The sequence below is a fragment of the Pelobates fuscus genome, chromosome 3, assembly GCF_036172605.1.
Source record: "Pelobates fuscus isolate aPelFus1 chromosome 3, aPelFus1.pri, whole genome shotgun sequence".
NCBI classification, from domain to species: domain Eukaryota; kingdom Metazoa; phylum Chordata; class Amphibia; order Anura; family Pelobatidae; genus Pelobates; species Pelobates fuscus.
The window spans coordinates 252,353,641-252,376,146 of record NC_086319.1 but is presented as its reverse complement, the minus strand read 5'-3'; the positions used below and the strand labels follow the sequence as shown (position 1 = coordinate 252,376,146).

General features: G+C 39.6%; 1 protein-coding gene across 1 annotated transcript in view; it reads right to left on the bottom strand.

Moving 5' to 3' along the window:
- Positions 1 to 22,506, bottom strand: part of IRF5 (interferon regulatory factor 5) — a 72,722-nt gene that overhangs the window by 7,781 nt on the left and 42,435 nt on the right. Inside the window, exons 3-6 of the mRNA XM_063448344.1 lie at positions 4,015 to 4,204; positions 2,199 to 2,239; positions 1,970 to 2,054; positions 775 to 1,113 (exon numbers count right to left, since the gene is read on the bottom strand). Of these exons, the coding sequence (XP_063304414.1) occupies positions 775 to 1,113; positions 1,970 to 2,054; positions 2,199 to 2,239; positions 4,015 to 4,204 (655 nt within the window). The remainder of the gene's footprint in view (positions 1 to 774; positions 1,114 to 1,969; positions 2,055 to 2,198; positions 2,240 to 4,014; positions 4,205 to 22,506) is intronic.

Below are 22,506 nucleotides of genomic sequence, written 5' to 3'. Positions count from 1 at the left end.
TTCATTAGGGGAGGATATCTAAAAATAGCTTGCAAAAACCACAGTTCTCTCGTCTTTTGGCTTTGCAAGCCCCTTTGACCAGCCTAATACTATGATCTGCTATAACGTAGCAAACAGTGCAAGCTTACTGAATGTTAGGATGATATATGTTTATGAAGTGTTGGCTATTTCTATAGTGACAGGGCAGGCTAGATTGTAACACCACATACATAACTAATGTACACCTCACATGACCAGAGGAATATTTGATCAATCGGTCTTTCCATAAACTGTTTAACAGTACGGAACTTCCCTGACCCACTCAGCTTTCTTAATTTACCATACTTAAACCTAGGCACCAATACTAGGATTCTTAGGATTCAGTTGCATAGTGTCATCCTAGTCATTATCACTTTGCACACAGTCACCACTTGCTATAGACGGCAAACAAGCAATATACGGTTTGAAATTGTCACACTCCAACTACCGCTATAACCCATTTTCTTTATTCTGTTATGTTACGCTGTGCCTCAATAAAAGAAAGACTGACAAAAAAAAAAAAAAAATATCCAAACTGACTATGGCGGAATCAGATAATTTTTCCTGATCAGCTAATGTTATATAGTTTTGCCATTATGAATGAATTTGTGAAATTCAGAGTTTAGTGAATAACCCTTCATATGTTAATTTGATACTTTGGAATTTATGTTAGGGAGTAACAGCTATTGCAGAATACTTGGCAATTTTAGGACACAAACAAAGCAAAATAACAGTGATCCCACCTAGAATACTCACATGGAAGCATCTGGGGGCTGACAAGCATTTCTGGAATCCCTTGATCAATTGGTGCAGTAATCACCCCTTGTATGGGTAGCACTGCATTTGATGGTGGAGGAACCAAATCTGGCATAGGGATTACTCCTGTCTGTGGAGCCAATGGAGGCTGGGGGGAAAGCTCCACTCCTGCGTATGTCCCTGGCACTGATGGCGTCACAGCAGGAGCTGGGGGGGTCTGGTTGTGTTGTATGAGCTCCTGACGTCCATGAAATGCATTGCTTCCACAAGAGCGGATGAATCCAGGTTCTGATTTGGGCCAGATATATGGATCAACAACAGGATGATGCTGCAAGTGATCTGCAAGTATAATACTGTCAGTTACACAAATTGAAATTCTCTATGTAATGATAGTCAAACGTGTCCAACACGAACACAGACACGCACGGGAAGCATGGATGACTTCGAGAATATTTCCAAGTCAGCCATCTTGAAAATCACTTTGAATTCTTCATGCTTCTCACTTTAATGAATAACCCTAAAAATTGAACAACCGTGAAAATGACTCTTCAACCGTTGCTTCAAAATGTGCAATTCCTTTTTCAAATCTCCAAATTTATACAAAACAAGCAAAGTTTTGGGTATACCTCAGTTGGAGAATTGTTCAGACTTGGCCAATAAATCTTTACAATTTACAAATTAAATTGCGGTTTACTTAATAAACAGCTTTGTTAGTTTGATACCCTGTCTTCTAAACAGGTAAACAAGAGAAGTCAAGAGATTTGTTCACGAGAAGATGCAGCATTTCAAACGTTACGTTTTCTATGTTTTTGACAAGGGCTCCCCAAGCTTGGTGCTCTGCGGAGTTTAGTTTACAAAATAAAAAATAATATTTGGTAGTCAATTTAGAATTACACAATTAATACAATGACAGAATAATTAATCAACAAACACACATTTTAAAAAAATCATTGTGGACATTTAAATCAAGTATAAAATACAATTTTAATATTTTGGAGGACACAGAGTTCCTCCAAATTATATTATTACTACTGGTATTTATATAGCGCCAGCATATTCCGTAGCGCTTTACAATATTATCAAAGGGGGAGATTTAACAAAAAATGAGACAATTACAAAAACTTACAGGAACAATAGGTTGAAGAGGGCCCTGCTCAAAGGAGCTTACAGACTATAAACTAGATAAAGGTCTTACTTTGTCTCCAATGAATTGCAGGCACTGAAACAGGAATATTCTTAGACTCATCACTGATGTCAAGCAATGGGAACATGTGATCAATCTGTAGTTAAAAAGAAATACATTGTTACCTGGTGACAGGAAATAGCTCAGAGAAACAGAGGGTTTTTCATCTAAAGTAGAAGAGAGGAAAACTTTAAAAGAATGGATGAAAATGTGAACACTTCGATAGTGTTATGAGCCTCACCTCATCCTCTTCCTCACAACCATTTTCATCCACAGGTGGCTCTGTGGAGACAGAGAGAAAGCATTGCATCGTTAGAGCAAAATATCAGAAACAAAGGACACCAATTTAAAAAAAATAAATAAAAGGGCATAATATTTAGCAAATTCGGATCTCTGCTAGTCATTACATGCAGAAAAAAACCAAAGCATCATTCTAGCATGTATGTTCTAGAGCGAACAGTAATGGACTGTAATGGACACAATTCTGTCATTCCCCTACTAGTAAAATTTTTAGTTAAAAAATAAATACATTTCTCGTGTTCAATAGGTTCAAGATAATAAATAAATGAGCTAGTGAGGAAAGAGGAGACCTAGCCATTAAAATGTTTACAATGTATAAATATTTAGAAAGGGTTATTCATGAAAGTACAAATTTCAAAGATAATTTCAAAATTTAAGGCCAAAACAGCTGAACTGGAAGGAGACTGAGAATTTTGGCCTCAAGTTTGAATTTTACTTTGAATTCCAGACAATTCTCACTTTCGTGAATAACCGTGTTTAGCTTCCTGAACTAAAAATTATTTTTATCTGTATTCTATCTCAAATCAGACAATTCACTTTAAGAGTTAATGTTATCATCACCCAATACTCCCTTGAATATAAATTGAAAAAATGGAGAGAAAGGATTGAATGCCACTTCCTCCTCAAAGTCCTCACATTCCAGTGTAGATTATGTAAAAAAGAATTACAAAAAACACACACATTAACAGTCCAGCTAAATTATGTATTCAAAGCGGCAGTGTCATGCCAAACTCTTTCTCGTTCAGAATCCACTGAAAAACACTCCTTTTCTTCATACCTGATCTAGTTTTCTTTAAAACATAAGATGCAGTAGGGACTACTTTGCCCTATGTATTTTTCATGCACTTAACTTTTTTTGACCAAAGGAGAAACTTAAGTCAGCTCCATTTCCTGTGTCAAATAACTTTTTTCCACAATATTCACCCTCCTCCATGTTTTTGCGATGCCCCCATTCGCCATGACTGAATGATCTGTCATTTAACTAGGGCACCAGTGAATTTACCAATTTTCTTACAAACCGAATATCTGTAGTTTGTTCATTAGTGTTCGGTTGAAATTCTGTACTATTTTCAGTTCGGAATTTTATTCAAAAGAATGACATTCTGAACTGTGCTTCGGCTGCATCTTGCAGCCGTTTAGCAGATAGCCTCCTAACTTTCAAAGAGCACTGTTTGGAGTGAAGGTCAGGGAGGTATCGAAAGATACTTGGGGCTTGAAAGCACTCCTCTGCCCAGAGGGGAACCCCCTTTTGGAGATCTGAACAAAGCGGCCGCATTCCTGGAAATCGGCGCCGGATTGAAGAATAGCCGCATTAAATGTTTAACATGCTGTATCTTGGGTACGGATTCTCTTATCATGGCGCTATTTGGAAAGCAAGGGCGCTCGGTGATGAGCTTTACAGGGATACATATTGTGTGGGGGTACGGTCCAGGGAAATGGGGTTTTGGCAGATATTTTCTAAGCTGTGTCTTTAGGGCTCTGAGGCACAGCAGGGAGTTAGCTGGAGATAATGTGATTAAGTCCCCAGACAGAGTGGCATCAGGGAGGGACCAAGCTTCAGTGATTGGGTCCGACGAACTTCTGGGTCTCCGATAGCTGACCTGGCTGATGTACTTGGTATGAGTATAGCAAGCTATTTTGATATGAATAGCAGTATATTTTAGCAGTTCTCCGAAAAGTATACATCCCATGATGCATTAGAAATTATATTTCCAGAAATGATAGAGGACTGACTGTGAATACACGCATGAACTCACCTTCAACCTGTCCTGGAAGGTCGCATAGCTGATAAATCTTAAAGGGCTGCATGGGGGTTTCCTTAGTACCATCATACAGCAGTTTAAATTCTCTACTCTTGTTCAGGGCACAACGAAGGTTTGCTTTCCACTTGGCTGGGTCAGGTTCATCCACTCCCTCCTGAAATTTTCCAGTCTCCTTAGCCCAAGCCTGATGGAACAGAGACCAGAATTAGGAATAGAATTAGGAATAGTGACTCAGTCAAAAACTTTGAGTTGTATGTTTAAATATAAACAAATATCATAGAATGTTATATCTTATCGTGAATCAGCCATCTGAAACTCATTTTTCCTATAATTCGACACTTTATAAACTAAACAATATTTACAAATGTATGAATATGCTACAAACAGCCTTTTGTTCTTTCATTAACAGCAATTTGTTTTACAGCATTTCTTTTATGGTACCCATTCTTAGCTTATTAAGATAAATTGATGAGAAAATGTGTGCCTTCTATGATCACACTGGGGTTAGGCTATTTTTGGCCTAGAAAGTAACAACAAACAAATAGTCGAATATGATACCACACAAGCACAATGTCATGCTACCTCACACCCTTTCTTATTTTTGAATATATATATTTTTAAAGGGAAATACTTCCCAGGATTTTAATATTATGGGTGCTTATCCCAACATGTATTTGTGAGTTGTGAACATTTTTTTTAAAGTTGTTAAAACTGTAAAATTGTCGAGAGAAAAAACGATTATAAATAGGATGGCGCAAATGAGAGAAGGATCTTAGTACATACAGCAACCAACAAAAACAAATCCTGGTAAAACGATTTGAACATAAAATAACTTACAGTAGTGATGGTTCGCAACAACAAAAATCATATTCACTATGGACCTCTTATAGAGAGTAAAAGTAACCCTGTAAAATGAGGTGTTTACAGAGTGGAAATATTAAAAATAATTGAAAAACAAACAGTGGTTGTGGTGAAACAAAGCACAATCTGTAGGTATACTTGCAAACATGGAAACCACTCTGACACCTATTAAGGAGACAAAAACAGAAAGAGAGCTCCTAGTGCAGCATAGTAATTCAAAAAAAAGGAAGTGATCTCAGATCACTATAGCCCAGCACTGGTGAACAAAACTCAGCACTAGAGTAGGGCAACCCGCAGCAGTTATGGCAGCTCTTGCCCTTGACCTGTATCTTGCTAGCCCGGTCCTTATTGGACCCCTGGGAAGTCACCCACACCGCTAGATAAACACAAAGCTGCAGAAAGAGCCTCCAGCTTATACGAATAGTCCCCACACAAACACACATATAGCCAAACCAAACACACAATGTGACATGTCATCCACACACAATTCCACAAACAGCCCCTATACACAGCCCACATTCATAGGTATCATACACAACCATACACAACACCACAAACTACTCATGAACAAATTCTATACAATGTAACAGCCCACATAGGCACAAATGCAATGCTACAAAGCAACTGCAGCACCCACAAATAACACAAGCAGAATACGGCAAGATACACACTCAATTTAACAAAAATAGTACCGGCATGCCAATGGACTTTAAAATCTCCATTTGGCACAGTACTACTAAAAGGTTGCCTACCCCTGACCTAGACAATGGTGATTAACAGAGTGTTGAGGGCAGTTTACTAATCACAGCAAACCATGATGGATTAAACGGACACTGATAAATCTGATATTTTATATGAATGAATGTGCCAAGGAGAGGGTGGTCTCTGGGATGTCATGAGTTTTGTCAACATATTTTTACATTAGCTGGTGGCCTACAATAACAATTTTATCAAGGCCCCTGGGCCGTTTCAGAGGAAATTCTCCAGTGCACTGCAGTATCTGGGCATAAAGAGGCTGCCAGATTATGAGGTGTTTACAAATGGCTGCTGGCTGAATTGGGACATCACATTCATAAAAACACTTTGGCTGTCAATGACAATGGAGTCCAGGGATACAGTATCTCTGTCTCTTAGGCACACACACAGTGGAGAAGTTTTAAGATGGTGGGCAGGTAGACTCTAACCTCAGGATTTGACTCCACCCTTTAACTCTATAGCCATCTTCTGACCTGTAGCATCTTTATGCTTATCCTCAAAAGGTAGCCTCCATTCAATAGAAAGATAGTCAGACAACAGGCAGGGCTGAGTAAAATACATAGACACTACACACAGAGCTAGCAAAATATGCATATACCTATAACTATCCCACATAACCAGGGATACTGATATGGATGACACAGAGATGCAATACAATGATACCCACACCCTAGAATGTCTCTGTATAATGCTCCAACTCTAACTCGAGCTCTGTAGCACTCTCCAAGTCTCTAGCTCTCTTTGGTTTTAACTCTGAAATGTAACATTGCCATGTAGTAGATACTTTTTTTTCCAAATTATCTAACCTCCTCCTTAAAAAGAATCGTAGTGTTTCTAAACTACTGCATATCCCCCCACCCACATAAAAACTGATGGGGCACGGTCTCAAGTGCCCCTATGGACGAGCATCAACTGGGCATTCAGAGATCTATAAGGTCATACTGGCGGAGGAGGCTCGAATATATGATATCATAACCCAGAACTCCAGAAGCCTTTATTTATCAAATCCATAGATTGTGTGCTACTCATTAACAGGACCATACACACAAGACACACAGACGTCTCATGCATAAAAAATGGCCATTCATTTTATCCTCAGGCCATAAATTGCTCTATTTTTCTACCATGCCTGTCTGTGCTCTTATTTAAAGTGGCACTCTAACTATATAGATTTATATATAACAGACAACTAAAAATTAGCAATGGGCTGTGGTTTTATTTTAACATTCTCTGCAGCTTTAAGTTTTTTAATGTACATGTCATACCTGGCTGTCCAGGCACAGCCAGGGCATGTCATGTAAATCAAACAAACCTCTCTCTTGGAATATTGCTATTGTGAAAGATACACTTACACATTTACAATATCAATTTTGTCCACGTTTGGACAGCACTCATGAGCTAGAATTTTCTCTTGTTGCATTTAAATCATTCGAGACGCGTTTCACCCTTCATAAGGGCTTTTTCAATCGGTATGTATTGTCTGTCTAGTATCCAATCAATTAAAATTAAAGGGACACTATAGGCACAAGAATCTTGACAGCCTAATCTAATAGTTTTCAGAATAGAGACTTACTGCAGACAGCTTCCCCACTCCCCCCATCAACTACAGACAAGTTCACTGACACACACAAGCTTACTACAGACACACACAGTAGCTCACTACAGACAAGCTCACTGACACACATACAAGCTTTACGGCCAACACAAGTTTACTGACACACACACACACAATAGCTCACTACAGACAAGCTCACTGGTAAGCACACACACAATCACCATCATGGGCTGCTGGGCAAGCCTACAAGTACCAGTTACTGGCAGTGGGGACTCTGAAGGCAGCGTGAAGTTTCTTTATGTATGAGGTTTTCTTTTCTGTCAGATGGCTGAGGCTGGGGAGCACAGCTTGAGTGCACTGGTTGGCTCCAACAAAAAGTGCACCTTTTTCTGGCCATCCGGTGCTGTAAACGGCAAAGGGGCATTTGTAAGAGCGACTTCTGCTGCATCTCCCTTTGTCGGTCTAAAGGCTACTGGAAGCCTCAGTGCGGCCACCTAAGCTAGCACACCAGCGCCCCAAGGCAAAGTCTGAGGTGGAGAAAAATTAATGAATATAAAATTTGATCTTCTGCACTGCTCCGGCCCCATGTGCTACTGCCCACAAGGGATACTCCTGTCAGGGTACCTGTGGTCTCTACCTCCGAAAGAGGTAGAGACTTAGCTGTTCCTCCATCCAGACGGTCTGATGGCTCCCTTCCCCGCGGTCTATCCGGTCATGCTAGGCCGGCCGCGAGGGAGTGACTGCCTTTTACAGCATCTAGGCAGGAAGTAGTCATCAGGACACTCCCCCGGAACGACCTGTCAGTCAATGGCTGCAGGACCAATCAGGACGCCTCGGAGGCGTGGTTACTGCTCTGAACAGGGTATTTAACAGAGCTTCTTTCATTAGCTCATTGCCCTGTCGTGGTTCTAGCTTGTTCTAGTCACTCAGTGCTTGTGTATTCTATTATCCCTTTTGGTTTTGACCCGGCTTGTTTACCTTACTCTGCTTATCTCTGTTACCCTTGATTCGGCTTGTCTCTCGCTTACCTGTCTTCTGTTACCCTCGACCTCGGCTTGTCTTTGACCATTCTATACTGTACTACTTACGTTAGTCCGGCCATTCTAAGGTCCGGTATACGTATCTGGCTACTGTTTGTACTCTGCGTGTTGGATCCCTGTCCCGATCCTGACAACTCCCGGTTTGCCAGTCCGGCCCTGATTGCGGCCTAATGCCACCTGCAGTAGCGGTCACTCCAAGAGTTTCAGACATGTCACTTCTGAGCACATTTTCATGCACAGTGTGCTATTAATTAGCTGAGAGTGCTTAGCTGGTGCTCTGAGCCAATGAATGACAAGTGGATAGTCTTCTGCAGCTATTTTAGAAGCATGCTGTAATAAGTGGGGGGACTGAATAACAGCCAAACTGTATGCCAATAAAGTGTTGTGTTCTATACAGGAATTTACATTCCATTCTACCCTTAGGCAATAATGGAGTCCTCTGTGAACCACGTGTCCTTTCACCAGGCAAAACCAGTTGTGTTGTTGATAAACTACTCCTCCATTCCCTTCCAGTGCAATCCCTTTCCCCCGTGTACATATGTATCTGTATGTATGTCTCTGTCTGTGTCTGTCTGTCTGTGTGTATGTATGTATATGTATTTCAGTATGTATGTCTGTGTATGTGTATGAATTTCAGTATGTATGTCAGTATTTGTGTATGTATGTCTGTCAGTGTCTGTGTGTGTCAGTATGTATGTCCTTATGTGTGTGTGTGTATGTAGGTTAGTATGTTTCTGTGTGTCTGTATAGGCAGAGTCGGCTCTCTAATTAGGCGGTTTAGGCGGCCGCATAAGGCCTCGCGCTAGATGGGGCCTCGCGGCCGCCTAAACCGCCTAATTAGAGAGTTGCTGCAGGGCGTTCTTTCCCAGAAAAAAATAAAATAAATATTATTGAAATACTTTAATGTCGGCCGGCGGCCGCATCAAGATTGCCGCGGCGCCGGCGATATTAGAAGATGAAACCCTCTCACATGGGTTTCCTGTGCAGGAGTGAGTCCCCTCCCCTCCTCCTGCACACTAGCTGGTAATCGGCCAATCTGCGATGCCGATGGTGATGACGTCACAACGTCACAACGTAACCCCTCCCTGCATCCCCCGAGCAGAGGAGCAGAGGAGAAGAGAGAAAACGGAGATAACTGAACGGAAGGACTCAGGAGAGCAGAGGAAAAGGTAAGGAGAGCAAAGAAAACTAAATTAAAGGAGAAGGGAAGAAGGAGAGCAAAGGAAAATAAATTAAAGGAGAAGGGAAGAAGGAGAGCAAAGGAAAATAAATTAAAGGAGAAGGGAAGAAGGAGAGCAAAGGAAAATAAATTAAAGGAGAAGGGAAGAAGGAGAGCAAAGGAAAATAAATTAAAGGAGAAGGGAAGAAGGAGAGCAAAGGAAAATAAATTAAAGGAGAAGGGAAGAAGGAGAGCAAAGGAAAATAAATTAAAGGAGAAGGGAAGAAGGAGAGCAAAGGAAAATATATTAAAGGAGAAGGGAAGAAGGAGAGCAAAGGAAAATAAATTAAAGGAGAAGGGAAGAAGGAGAGCAAAGGAAAATAAATTAAAGGAGAAGGGAAGAAGGAGAGCAAAGGAAAATAAATTAAAGGAGAAGGGAAGAAGGAGAGCAAAGGAAAATAAATTAAAGGAGAAGGGAAGAAGGAGAGCAAAGGAAAATAAATTAAAGGAGAAGGGAAGAAGGAGAGCAAAGGAAAATAAATTAAAGGAGAAGGGAAGAAGGAGAGCAAAGGAAAATATATTAAAGGAGAAGGGAAGAAGGAGAGCAAAGGAAAATAAATTAAAGGAGAAGGGAAGAAGGAGAGCAAAGGAAAATAAATTAAAGGAGAAGGGAAGAAGGAGAGCAAAGGAAAATATATTAAAGGGGAAGGGAAGAAGGAGAGCAAAGGAAAATAAATTAAAGGGGAAGGGAAGAAGGAGAGCAAAGGAAAATAAATTAAAGGGGAAGGGAAGAAGGAGAGCAAAGGAAAATAAATTAAAGGGGAAGGGAAGAAGGAGAGCAAAGGAAAATAAATTAAAGGAGAAGGGAAGAAGGAGAGCAAAGGAAAATATATTAAAGGAGAAGGGAAGAAGGAGAGCAAAGGAAAATAAATTAAAGGAGAAGGGAAGAAGGAGAGCAAAGGAAAATAAATTAAAGGAGAAGGGAAGAAGGAGAGCAAAGGAAAATATATTAAAGGAGAAGGGAAGAAGGAGAGCAAAGGAAAATAAATTAAAGGAGAAGGGAAGAAGGAGAGCAAAGGAAAATAAATTAAAGGAGAAGGGAAGAAGGAGAGCAAAGGAAAATAAATTAAAGGAGAAGGGAAGAAGGAGAGCAAAGGAAAATATATTAAAGGAGAAGGGAAGAAGGAGAGCAAAGGAAAATAAATTAAAGGAGAAGGGAAAGAGCACATGGAAAATAAATTAAAGGGGAAGGGAAAGAGCACATGGAAAATAAATTAAAGGAGAAGGGAAAGAGCACATGGAAAATAAATTAAAGGAGAAGGGAAAGAGCACATGGAAAATAAATTAAAGGAGAAGGGAAAGAGCACATGGAAAATAAATTAAAGGGGAAGGGAAGAAGGAGAGCAAAGGAAAATAAATTAAAGGGGAAGGAAAGAAGGAGAGCAAAGGAAAATAAATTAAAGGGGAAGGGAAGAAGGAGAGCAAAGGAAAATAAATTAAAGGGGAGGGGAAAGAGCACATGGAAAATAAATTAAAGGGGAAGGGAAAGAGCACATGGAAAATAAATTAAAGGGGAAGGGAAAGAGCACATGGAAAATAAAAAAGGAGAAGGGAAAGAGACCATGGAAAATAAATGACAGGAGAAGGGAAAGAGCACATGGAAGATAAATTAAATGGGAAGGGAAAGAGCACATGGAAAATAAATTAAAGGGGAAGGGAAGAAGGAGAGCAAAGGAAAATAAATTAAAGGGGAAGGGAAGAAGGAGAGCAAAGGAAAATAAATTAAAGGGGAGGGGAAAGAGCACATGGAAAATAAATTAAAGGGGAAGGGAAAGAGCACATGGAAAATAAATTAAAGGGGAAGGGAAAGAGCACATGGAAAATAAATTAAAGGAGAAGGGAAAGAGCACATGGAAAATAAATTAAAGGAGAAGGGAAAGAGACCATGGAAAATAAAAAAGGAGAAGGGAAAGAGACCATGGAAAATAAATGACAGGAGAAGGGAAAGAGCACATGGAAGATAAATTAAATGGGAAGGGAAAGAGCACATGGAAAATAAATTAAATGGGAAGGGAAAGAGAGCTCATGGAAAATAAAGGAAAGGTCCCTTTATCCCTGCAGGCATTTTCATGTAAACACTGCCTTTTCAGAGAAATGGCAGTGTTTACATTACAACCGAGGAGCACCTCCAATGACTACTCCTTAGTCTGCCAGTACAGGTACTTTCTGGGTTAGTGCTGCACTGACGTTCAACACCTGCATGCTCTATTAGGAGATGATATTTAACCATGGCAGTCGCCCCTGACTTGACTCCTTGGCTGACATCAAAATTGAAGATCTTAGCCAATCCAATGGGAAAGCATTGTGATTGACTGAGATCATCAGTTTAGATTATGTTAGCCAATTGGGCGGATCCGGCGCTGGCGGACTTGTGCAGCTCTAGAAATTAGGTAAGTTTTTACTACATTGGGGGGGGAGGGGGAGGGCTAAATAGTTCAACACAGTAGGGTCAGGAAAACACATTTGTGTTCCTGATACTGTAGTGTTCTTTTAATAATCTGTTGACAACTTTATTTCAGTTTTAGGAGACATCAACAAGAATAACTAAGTAGTCAGCCACAAACCTTTTATATATACCCAATGTTTGTGTATAGGTATTTTGTAGAATAATTTAATAACAAAAATAAGTTTGTGAATAGTGAGATTATGAGGTTTATTAATGTTTGCCTTAAAATATGCAATTTATACAGTTAATTTTAATATCGCCTGCTTATTATTTTTAGTTTTAGCGCGCGTGGGGAGGGGGGGGGGGGGGGGGGGGGGCCTCTTATTTGATTTTCGCCTAAGGCCTCCAAAAGTCTAGAGCCGCCTCTGTGTATAGGTCTATGTGTCTGAAACAAATTTGAACTAATTCCTATACATACTGAAACAAACTATAGTCTGGACCCCAGAAGTGTCTGAGGGACAGTTGGGGACCCTTGTTCTAAGGGATTGACTGAGGGGGGGTGTCCAAAAGAAAGAAGGGCTATCATGGGCATCCATATGAAAGCCCTGTGAATACCACAAGCTCTCTTATCTTACTATCAGCAGATGATCAAAGGAGTGGTAACTGTATCACAAGTTTATGCCTGTTTCACTATGTTAATTTAGTTTACTCTCCATTTAATCAATGACTAGTTTTGGTAGTAACATTTATTTGCCTATTTCAAATGAACCGGTATATGTATTGTTTATTTGTTTGATTAGCCTCTCAATAAATATTATTGAATTGCCAAAAGCAAGGCGTGTGGACTGTTTTTAAGTTATTATTTTTAGTTATTAATTTTATAATTAATTCCAAGTCTACTCCAACTTGTGAGTAAAGTTTACTTCACATGTCAACAGCGCTGAAAGGAGCCTTAGAGACTGGCTGGAACCTAGGTAAGAGGGCATTGCTAAACATTTTGCCCCATTTCCGGGGAACTGGGCCAGTGTACTAATGGCCCAGTGGTTATAGTCCAGCGTACTGTAGGATATGCCTAGGTAGGTATATCAAGTTTAAGGAAGATTAAACATATACATATCAGTAACCTAATTCTATAGGAAACACATGTTTTTAGAAAAACATATGAAGCTAGAATTTTAAATGCCAAGGATTCGGGGTCCTTTCAAACTTCTGTTTAGCCCTCTTCTATTAGAGCATTCTTTCTTCAGCTGAATAAAATCTTCTGTTGCCGATCACTTAGTTCTAGGTGCGATGATGTAATACCTCTGTGTGCTCCATCTGCCGTTCCATCTAGCGAAACGGAATGGTTTACATTCCACAGTGTGTTTCATTCGGATACTAGAATTGTTCATGCAGTTATTGAAATAATCGATCTTATATATCTGTTCCTTATGAATAAGGGAGTGGAGAAGGGATGGTAAGGGTATGAGGGGGTTCCAAATCCCTTGAAAACATAATAAATATTACCGTATATGTTTAAATCTTGTGTTAAATAGGAAACAAATAATTCCCCAAATTATCATACAATATAACTGCACCATACCACCGCTGAAGGGGAGAGGGGGGATTTGTATTTTCTTTTTATGCTTTTTCAAAAATCAATGGTCCCTGACAAAGGCCCTAAAAGGACAAAACCAGTAGGGCAACCTGTGGTGACTTAATTATATCTGCTGTTTTTAACCTTGGATGTAAGTGAATACATTGTTTTAAATTCACATAATTTCATTTGCATTATATTTTTTTCTTTCTCTGAAATCATGAGCCTTCATTGTTAATAGTGAACATTAACTCTAGACATCTGAAGACACACCAATTCACTGGGAATTACTTAGAAGCAGTGGCGTACATACTCCAGGGGGCCAAGCCGCCCTGCGGACCCCTGCGACTGGGTATCCGCTGCCATCTTTTGCGGCCCCGGCCGGCCAAACCGCCGGGGCCGCCGTCCAAGGGGTTCATCGGGTGGCCCATGCTGTCAGGGTCACTCGATGGAGATGGATTTTCAGGGGGCCCGGTTACCACTGGGCGCTTTAACAGCGCAACCGGGCCCCCTGTGATTACATCACTGCTGGGAGGAAGGGACTCCCCCGGTCACTCCTCCCAGCATACACAGAGCCCGCGCGGAGGAAGCAGAGGAGGGAGTCACAGTGGGAACTCTGACTCCCATCAACCTGAGCCATCACTGGACGCCAGGGAAAGTCACCCTCCTGCACCTAAAAGGTAGGAAACAGGAGGGTGACAAACATTTTGTGTTTGTGTGTTTGTATGTGTGTATATGTCTTTGTATGTGTGTGTCTGTCTGTATGTGTGCCTGTCTGTGTGACTGTGTCTGTATGTGTGCCTGTCTGTTTGTATGTATGTCGTGTGCGTGTTTATGTGTCTATGTCTGTATGTGTCTTTGTATGTGTGTGTGCCTGTCTGTGTTGGTTTGTATATGTCTTTGTATGTGTGTGTCGGACTGTATGTGTCTGTCTGTATGTATGTGTGTCTTGTGTGTGTGTGTGTGTGTGTGTGTCTGTATGTGTATGTCGGGGGTGGGGAGAGGCCCATGGATCAGTTTTGCACTGGGGCCCAATGGATTGTGTGTACGCCACTGCTTACAAGGCATTATGTGGCATACTAAGTGTGAGTGGCCAGTTGGAAAACATTATCATAATTAATTGCACAGCGCTAGGGAATTTTCAAGCGCTATATAAATAATAAAATAATAATAATAATAATAATAATAATTATACACAGTTATTTACCATCTTGTTTTTTATTCTGTTTTCTTAACCCCTTAAGGACACATGACATGTGTGACATGTCATGATTCCCTTTTATTCCAGAAGTTTGGTCCTTAAGGGGTTAAGAGAACTTCCCCTATTTTTCTTTGTATTCTGTTTTTTAAAACCAAAGGAAGTCTTCGGGGCACATTCTTCTCTGTTAAGGGAAGTTTTTTTCTTTGTATATATTTTTTCACTGTTTTGCACTTGAGTTGAGTTTGTAACATTATAATATATATATATATATATATATATATATATATATATATATATATTTCTATATTGTGTTAGTTCCTCACCACTTTCACAACATTCAAATATTACTGAAATTGTTTTAACCAATATACAGAGAGGTAGAAATGCAAAGTTTGAAAAAAAATGTTTTACCAAACCACAGATACCATTTGTCACGCCAAGGATGCAGAATTCAATGTTGTGCTACAGAATATTGCTAATTAATGTGAGTGGTGTAGTGCATATATGAATTGGCTACACGGTAGAGGATATATTTTCAATTTCAGCAGGAGACAGGAGAGAGGTTAAAATTGATTGTGTAGAAATGTGATAGACGCCAGAAGGCTTACAAAATACATTTCTCATTTGAAGCTGTGACTTCAACCAGAGCTCCTCTGCCAGGTGTGAAGTGTTACACAAGTTGCCTCTTTGTCTAGTTTCAATGTAAACTAACTGACTAATTAACCATATACCTGCATTCCCTCATGAATAGTGGATTATTTTGATATGCTAAGTGAAAAATTAGCAGTCAGGGGATTATTCTCTTTCAGTATCATATACAAAAAAAATCATTAATAATAACCCACATATTAATAATAACACCTTATTTTGTGCACATTTAGAATGGGGAAAGCAAACCCTACCAAAAAAAAAAAATTAATATAAATATTGCTTACCAAGCTTAAACCATTTGGAAGGAATTGTGAAGTCTGCTGTATTGGGTCACAAGTGACTTATGTATAGAATTGAAAAAAATACAACAAACTCATAGATGCAATAATAATTTCTGTGGTAAGCAGAAAAGAGAAAATACAATCAAAAGTTTGGATGACGTTGGTCTGAAACACAAGGGGGAGATAACTTGTTGTACTTAGAGGTACACCTTGCCTCCACCTATACCACTTCTAGGCCGGCAAACCTGTGATGAATACAGGGCGTAAGAATCTAATGATGGGCAAATGTCAAGAGTGCTTACTAGGGGCAAAGATCTAATTTTGCGTAAGTCACCATATTTCCGTGCTGGAAATAGACAGCAGAAGACACTGTTACGTTTAGAATCTAAATGCATAAGTAGAAATTCTGTTAATTTTCCTTTTTATTTTTATCTGTTGTTGGTGTAAATAATTTGTCATCTGTTTTTATATACGAACTGTGACTATTGTTTTGTCCATAATAATTATTCCTTTAACCCCTTACCGCTGGATGATGGACCGGGTCCATCATGGCAGGGAAGCAGTTAACGCCGGATGACGGACCGGCTCCATAATGCACTAAAGTTAACCCCAGGCTGTCAGAGCGAGCACATGTGCTGCAGGGACTCACGTTCCGCCTCCCTGCTCTTCCGTAGTCTGTGTGAAGTGCAGGGAGATAGATTAGTGCTGATCTTCTCCCTGTTAAAAAATAAATAAAGATAGTTTCAAATCCCACCCCCTCCTTACTCATTATATATTAAAAAAAAATTAACCCCTTCTCTGCCAATTGATCACTGACTACAGTGATCAATTGGCAGGGACTGCATTTTACTGTGATCTGATTTTTTTTTGTAACCCTCAGGGGTTAATTTTGTTTTATTAAATAATTTTAGTATAAAAATGATCTATTTAGCTAACTGGTTTGGGTGGAAGTTAATGGGGAATTGGGAATTTGGTGTTAGGCTAGCAAGGGGTTAACGTTAAAAAAAGTTTAAAAAAAAAAAAAAGTTTTAAAAAATCCCACTCCCCTTTACCCAGTCCTAATAAAAAAATTAACCCATTCCCTGCCAGTTGATCGCTAACTACAGTGATCAAAATATACTGTGATCCATTTTTTTTTCTTTAATTAATTAATTTCTTTAATTAATTCATTTAAATATTTTAAAATGATATTTTACTAGCTGGGGTGCGTGGGAGTTATGGGAAATGGGGGAATTTACGGTTAGTTCTGCTAACTGCTAGTTAGGGGTTAACAGTAAAAAAAAAAGTTTATAAAAATTTTAAATCTGTAGAAAAAAAATTTTTACAAAAGTTTAGGAAAGTTTCCAAAAATTATTAATAAAAAAAGTTTAAAAACGAGTTTTAAAAAGTTTAAAAAAGTGAAAAAAAAAATACATTTAAAAATGCTCATTACCACTACACCTGGAACAAACTAGAGAAAAAAATTATCCCATGCTTTTGAATTACCCCAGGGTGTATTCTTTAATAAATAGTATGTGTTTGTGGAGACGTTTGAATAACCAACCAGCTCAACTACTCCAAAATGGAACATGGACACTGTAAAAATTCAAAGTTTGAAAAAAACTGTAATGGCTGTGTCTCAAATGTGCCCCTCCAATGTCCACATATACCTGGCAAAGGTACATACGGAGGTATTGCTGAACTCAGCCGACATAGCTGAGCAACATATGAAGTATTATACAGTCGTAGCACACATATGATTTGCAAAATATACTGTGCAAACTCACTTTGTGTGTCAAAAAGGCAGAAAAATGCTTATTACCACTACACTTGGTACAAGCTAGCGGAAAAATTATCCCACGCTAAGGTTCAAAATATGCCTTTTGAAATACCCTGGGATGTCTTCTTTAAGAAATGGTATGCCTTTATGGTGTAGTTGTAATTTGTAGCCTGCTCAAGTGCTCCAAAGTGGGACACGGACGCATCAAAAGCTCCATGACAATTCACACCTAAAAACCTGAACTTGTCATGTCTCTTTTACAGCACTGTAATTTCACAAAATAGTGTCTAGGTCATACATTAGGCATATTGTTTTACTCAGAAAGTGTAACTGAGCATAACAGTCACACTGCTATAATACCCTAAAATGAGACATGGGCCCGTCAAATCCATCTACGAAAAAACTAAAATAGCCTTGTCTCTTATGTGGCATTGTAGCTTTACAGAAAAGTGTCAAAGACATATAATGGGGGCATCGTTACACTCAGCAGATGTAGCTGAACACAATATGGTTCACAATATTCTGTGCAGGAATAGCACACACCAGCTTTACGAAATACTCATTACAAAAACCTTGTTATATGTGTATATGCCGAAATACAGAAAAAACACAATTTTACTCCAATATTTAGCAGAAATTGGTGATGAAATGGCTACGTAAAAAGTGTCAAACTAACCTTAGGTAAATAGCCTGTGATGTCTACTTAATATAAATATATACTTTTGTGTGGCAATTTTTTTCTGTAATGGCTACTAAACCTACAAGACAAACATACAAACTTCTAAAATTGTTGCAAATTGAAATTTTATTTTAGTCCTTGTATTTGGTGACCTGTAACTTTTAAAACAAGCTGAAATCCTATACATATTATGTACTCTATAAATCAAGACACAAATTCATTTATTTTGAATTACTTTTTCTAAGCTGGACATATTATGCACATGCTGTTATTGTCAAAACTGTGAAAACAATCTTAAAAAAATAAAAATAAAAAAATTGCATTTTTTTTTATAATTAATGAGAATATATCTATGTATATGTGACATCAAATTAAAGCCCTGTTTGCCCACTTAAAAACGATATATAATATGTGTTGGTGCAATGAATGGCAGAGATGCAAATGGCATTTGAACACAAACAGCAAAAAATAAAAAAATGGCTTATGTCCTTAAGCGTAAGACAAGCTTCTGAAGCGGTGTCCTTAATGGGTTAAGTTCAGGTAAAGACGTTAGCTGATAAAACCAATTTAGTAGTAAATTGAAATGAGCTTATTTTGTGGGGTTTTAGTCCACCTTGATTGGGGAATGAAGGCATCCCCCATTTATAAATTTTTCTTGGGGGTGGCAGCGTTATGAGATTATATATGTTATTATAAGTGTGGGAGGTGTTAAGGGTTTTTTTTTATATCATGTTTCCAGTCTAGTGCAGACAAATAGTGAAGTTTAACCCCTTAGGGACACAACTTCAGAAATAAAAGGAATCATGACGGAATATTTCCATCATGTGTCCTTAAGGGGTTCAACCTTTCATCACAAGAACCAAGTCTTGCGCACGCTTGCAGTAGGGTGCATTCATATCACCATGCCCCTAAGAGAAATATAAAATTCTTATTTCCTTAAACAGGAAAGATGAATAAAAAAGGCAAAATACATTTTTTTTTTTTTTAAATGGTGGGAGATATCATATTTGGAGGACTACTTAAATTAATTCCTTTAATTTGAGATTAATTCCTATAGGGTTAAGAGTAGAAAAACTCAAGCTTGTGGAAAAATGGGATCAGATTTTAGAAAGCTAGATTAATAGTGGAATATGAAAATGAAAAAAGATCGGTTAATAAAGGGGGAAGGTAAAGTATCAAAAACTCAGGAAAATATTAATAGGGATACAACATAATATGAAGAAAAAGAACAAGAGATCTGTAACAGAGTGAAACAACAAGAGGATAAAATAGCTGAAACAAATAAACTGCACAGAGATAAAGAGGATAACATATATAACACCTTTTCCACTATTATCAAAATAAATGTTCAGGTAACTTTCATTTGAGGGATGAAATGGGAAATCCAAACAACTTAACAGTTTGACATTTACCAGGGTCCATAAGGCGCCAACTGTGCGGCCTCTCTTCACAGGTATCACTAAAGCAGAATTTATAAAATATCAATTTTGTCCAACTATGGAAAGAATTGGCTAAGGAGCATCAGAAGACATGTTCAGCTTATAAATTCATCCAAACAGGCAGAACTGATATTGCTATAGTGGAAGTTATCTTTGCACATTATCTGTAAAAGGGGATCTAGAGGAAAGATCAGTAAAAGGGGATTGTGAAGAAATCCCTCTTTGTGTTCTGTATTTTTCCCCTTTTCCTTCGGTAGATGTAACTACCGAACAGAGACCACCCCCCTGGCACGTTAACTTCAAAAGCATGCTTCAATTAAACCCTCTACCTGTGCGTACACCATTTGTATTGCCGAAGACCACGTGGCTTAGAAAACGGCGTCCATCTTGTTTGTGCGAACAAAGGGAGCGGGCCTTGGTCGTTGAGTGTCTGGAACTAAAATCGGACACTGGACTTCCCGAACACCGGTCCCAACATACGAACACTGCATCTTTGTTTCCCGAACAGCTAGGAGAGCACTGTTCAGTACTTTTGTGCATTCGTATGAGGGGAACAACCGCTGCTAGGATCCAGGGGAAACCGTTCGTGGGATTATTAGTTTATTTCAAGTTCACAAAATAGACCGGCAAAACCACCCAAACTCCTGGAACTGTTTTGGGCAGCAGCCTCGTGGGAAGCCGGTCACCTAAGACCTCCATGGAATTTGAAAACCCCTGAACTGATCTGAATGATTTTTGGATATGTTGGTCACCCAGGTCAGGGCTATCAGGAGATGTGACTTTTAAGGGAATACCCCATGTTTTTAGGGGTGTTCTGAAAGTTGGGGAAAACTGTACTTTTTCTGCCTGGAGAGGGAATTATATGTTTGCAATGGGAGTGTATAACTATTTTTCTTGTTATGATTGGCTGTACCATGTCCCTCCCTATGGTTGTCCCCTTGCATGGGGACTTGCATAAAAGCCAGTGTGGCATCATTAAAGCTCAGTTCTGTTGCACCCTTCTTCTAATGTTCCGGCTGATGTTTGGGTATTCGTATGCTTTACTAAGGGAATCGTCTGGTAAAGCTATTGCATGTGTATGGGATTCGTTTATTTTATCTGCCGGACGGAGAGTTATAGTCACTGATGCTCTGACCGTTCGGAAGGAAACTACCGAATGAGTATTGGATATACTAGGTTTCCTTACCGGGATCTAGAGGACTCAGGCAAGTGTCACACTATTAACCGCGTTATGGCATGGGAATTTTCTAGGTAATTGCCATGCTTCACTGCAAGTACCACAAATTACCATTCCTGCTATCAAACACACATTCATTCTTTAAAGTACTTCCTCAGCATCCATTCCTCCATAGGAATTTTTGCCAGTGGTAATAACCCATTGCTGTGGTCTTTAACACACTGAAATCTCATAAAGCTTTTGGCTTTTGGACTTTGGATAAGAAAGGTTTCTAACCACAACACATCCTGCTAGACAATTTCCTGCAAGCCTAAGGCCTTTAGGTGCCCTGTGCAAAAATCTTCACAGCGCCGCCCCCTACCCACAAAGTGTGTGCGTGTGTATAGGAGTGAAGTGACTGTATAGGGGATTTATTACATTAATAATGATTTAAAAACACATATTCATTCCTCCTTTTCTGTTTTTACCTAGTCGGGAGAGGGGCATGCTGATCTGAATCGGGTCTGCCCCTTTACTAGGTACAGACCATGTGTAACTGTCTCGCAAGCGCAGGGACTTGCAGTGTCCTGTGGTAATCTGCGGCAGCGCTCTGATTATCCCGAGCTAGGAAGACAGCTACTTATGGTCTGCAGCCAACAAAAGTGCAGGCCAGAAGTGCCAGACTGCCTCCCCTACATTACAGAGGAGCAGACTAAGTATGTCACATAATACTGTGAGTGGTTTTGCTTTGGAGCTCTGGTTTATACTTATTTACCATGACCTCTTTGGAAATGAAATTTTGTAGTAATGAGCTACTTCTCCATTTATCACAGAGCTCCAAAACAATAAAGCTCTGTGACAAGATCATACACTACACAACAATACAACTCTAAGTAATGTGTCTATTAGTGTATCACCGAGCTCCCTAACTATAAAACACAGAGTAATGTGCATTTTATATACCAGAGCTTCACTGTAATACATCTCACTATAATATGATGTAATGTTTGTGTTTTCTGTGTATGTGATCGGTATGATGACTGTGTGTGATATGTATGCTATGTGTTGGCTTAGTGTGATATTTGTAATGGGTGTATTAACTGTGTGTGATATACGTGTATTGGTTGTATGTGATATTTGTGCTGGGTATTTAATTCAGATAAAAATATGCATTTAAGTCGATGTGTGAATGCATGTGTAGATTTTTGCAGTTATGTGCACACAGTCCCACAGTCAGATGCACAGCTATACATATACACTTGTCAATTACACCACATGCACATAGTCGGAGGGCAGATAGTCGCAGAAACACACAGGTACAGGCAGTAACACACATACACAGTTACAGGCAGATAAACACACTCACACACAAATACAGGCAGACAGCCCCACACACACAGCCACACATACAGTCTGACCACACACAGGAAGACAGCCACACACACCGGCAGACAGCCACACACACACACACACACACACACACACACACAGACAGTCAAACACTCAGTCACACACACACAGTCACATAGACACACACACACACACACACACACACACAGTTACCTCTGTTCATTATGGAGGAGTGGAGGTAGTTCAGCTCCTGGAGAATAATTGTTGGGGAAGCAGGGACTCCTTCCTGCTTCCCCTGCAGCAGTTACCTGCCACTTTTAGCTCCGCCCCGCCACAATTTTTGTATTTATTTTTAACCTGGCCGGCCATGTGTGAGCTGTGTTGGCCGCATGGCGCCCCCTGCTGCCATGGCGCCTTGTGCGGCCGCACAGCTCGCACACCCCTAAGGCAGATCCTGCCTGCAAGGCCTTTTCATAGTCCAACTGTGCATGTGATTTCATCTTGTACAGGCCGAGTAAGCACTTTACATGATTTTTGTTTCTTTCCTCCAAGTTGATGACCTTTCTGTTCTGTTTAC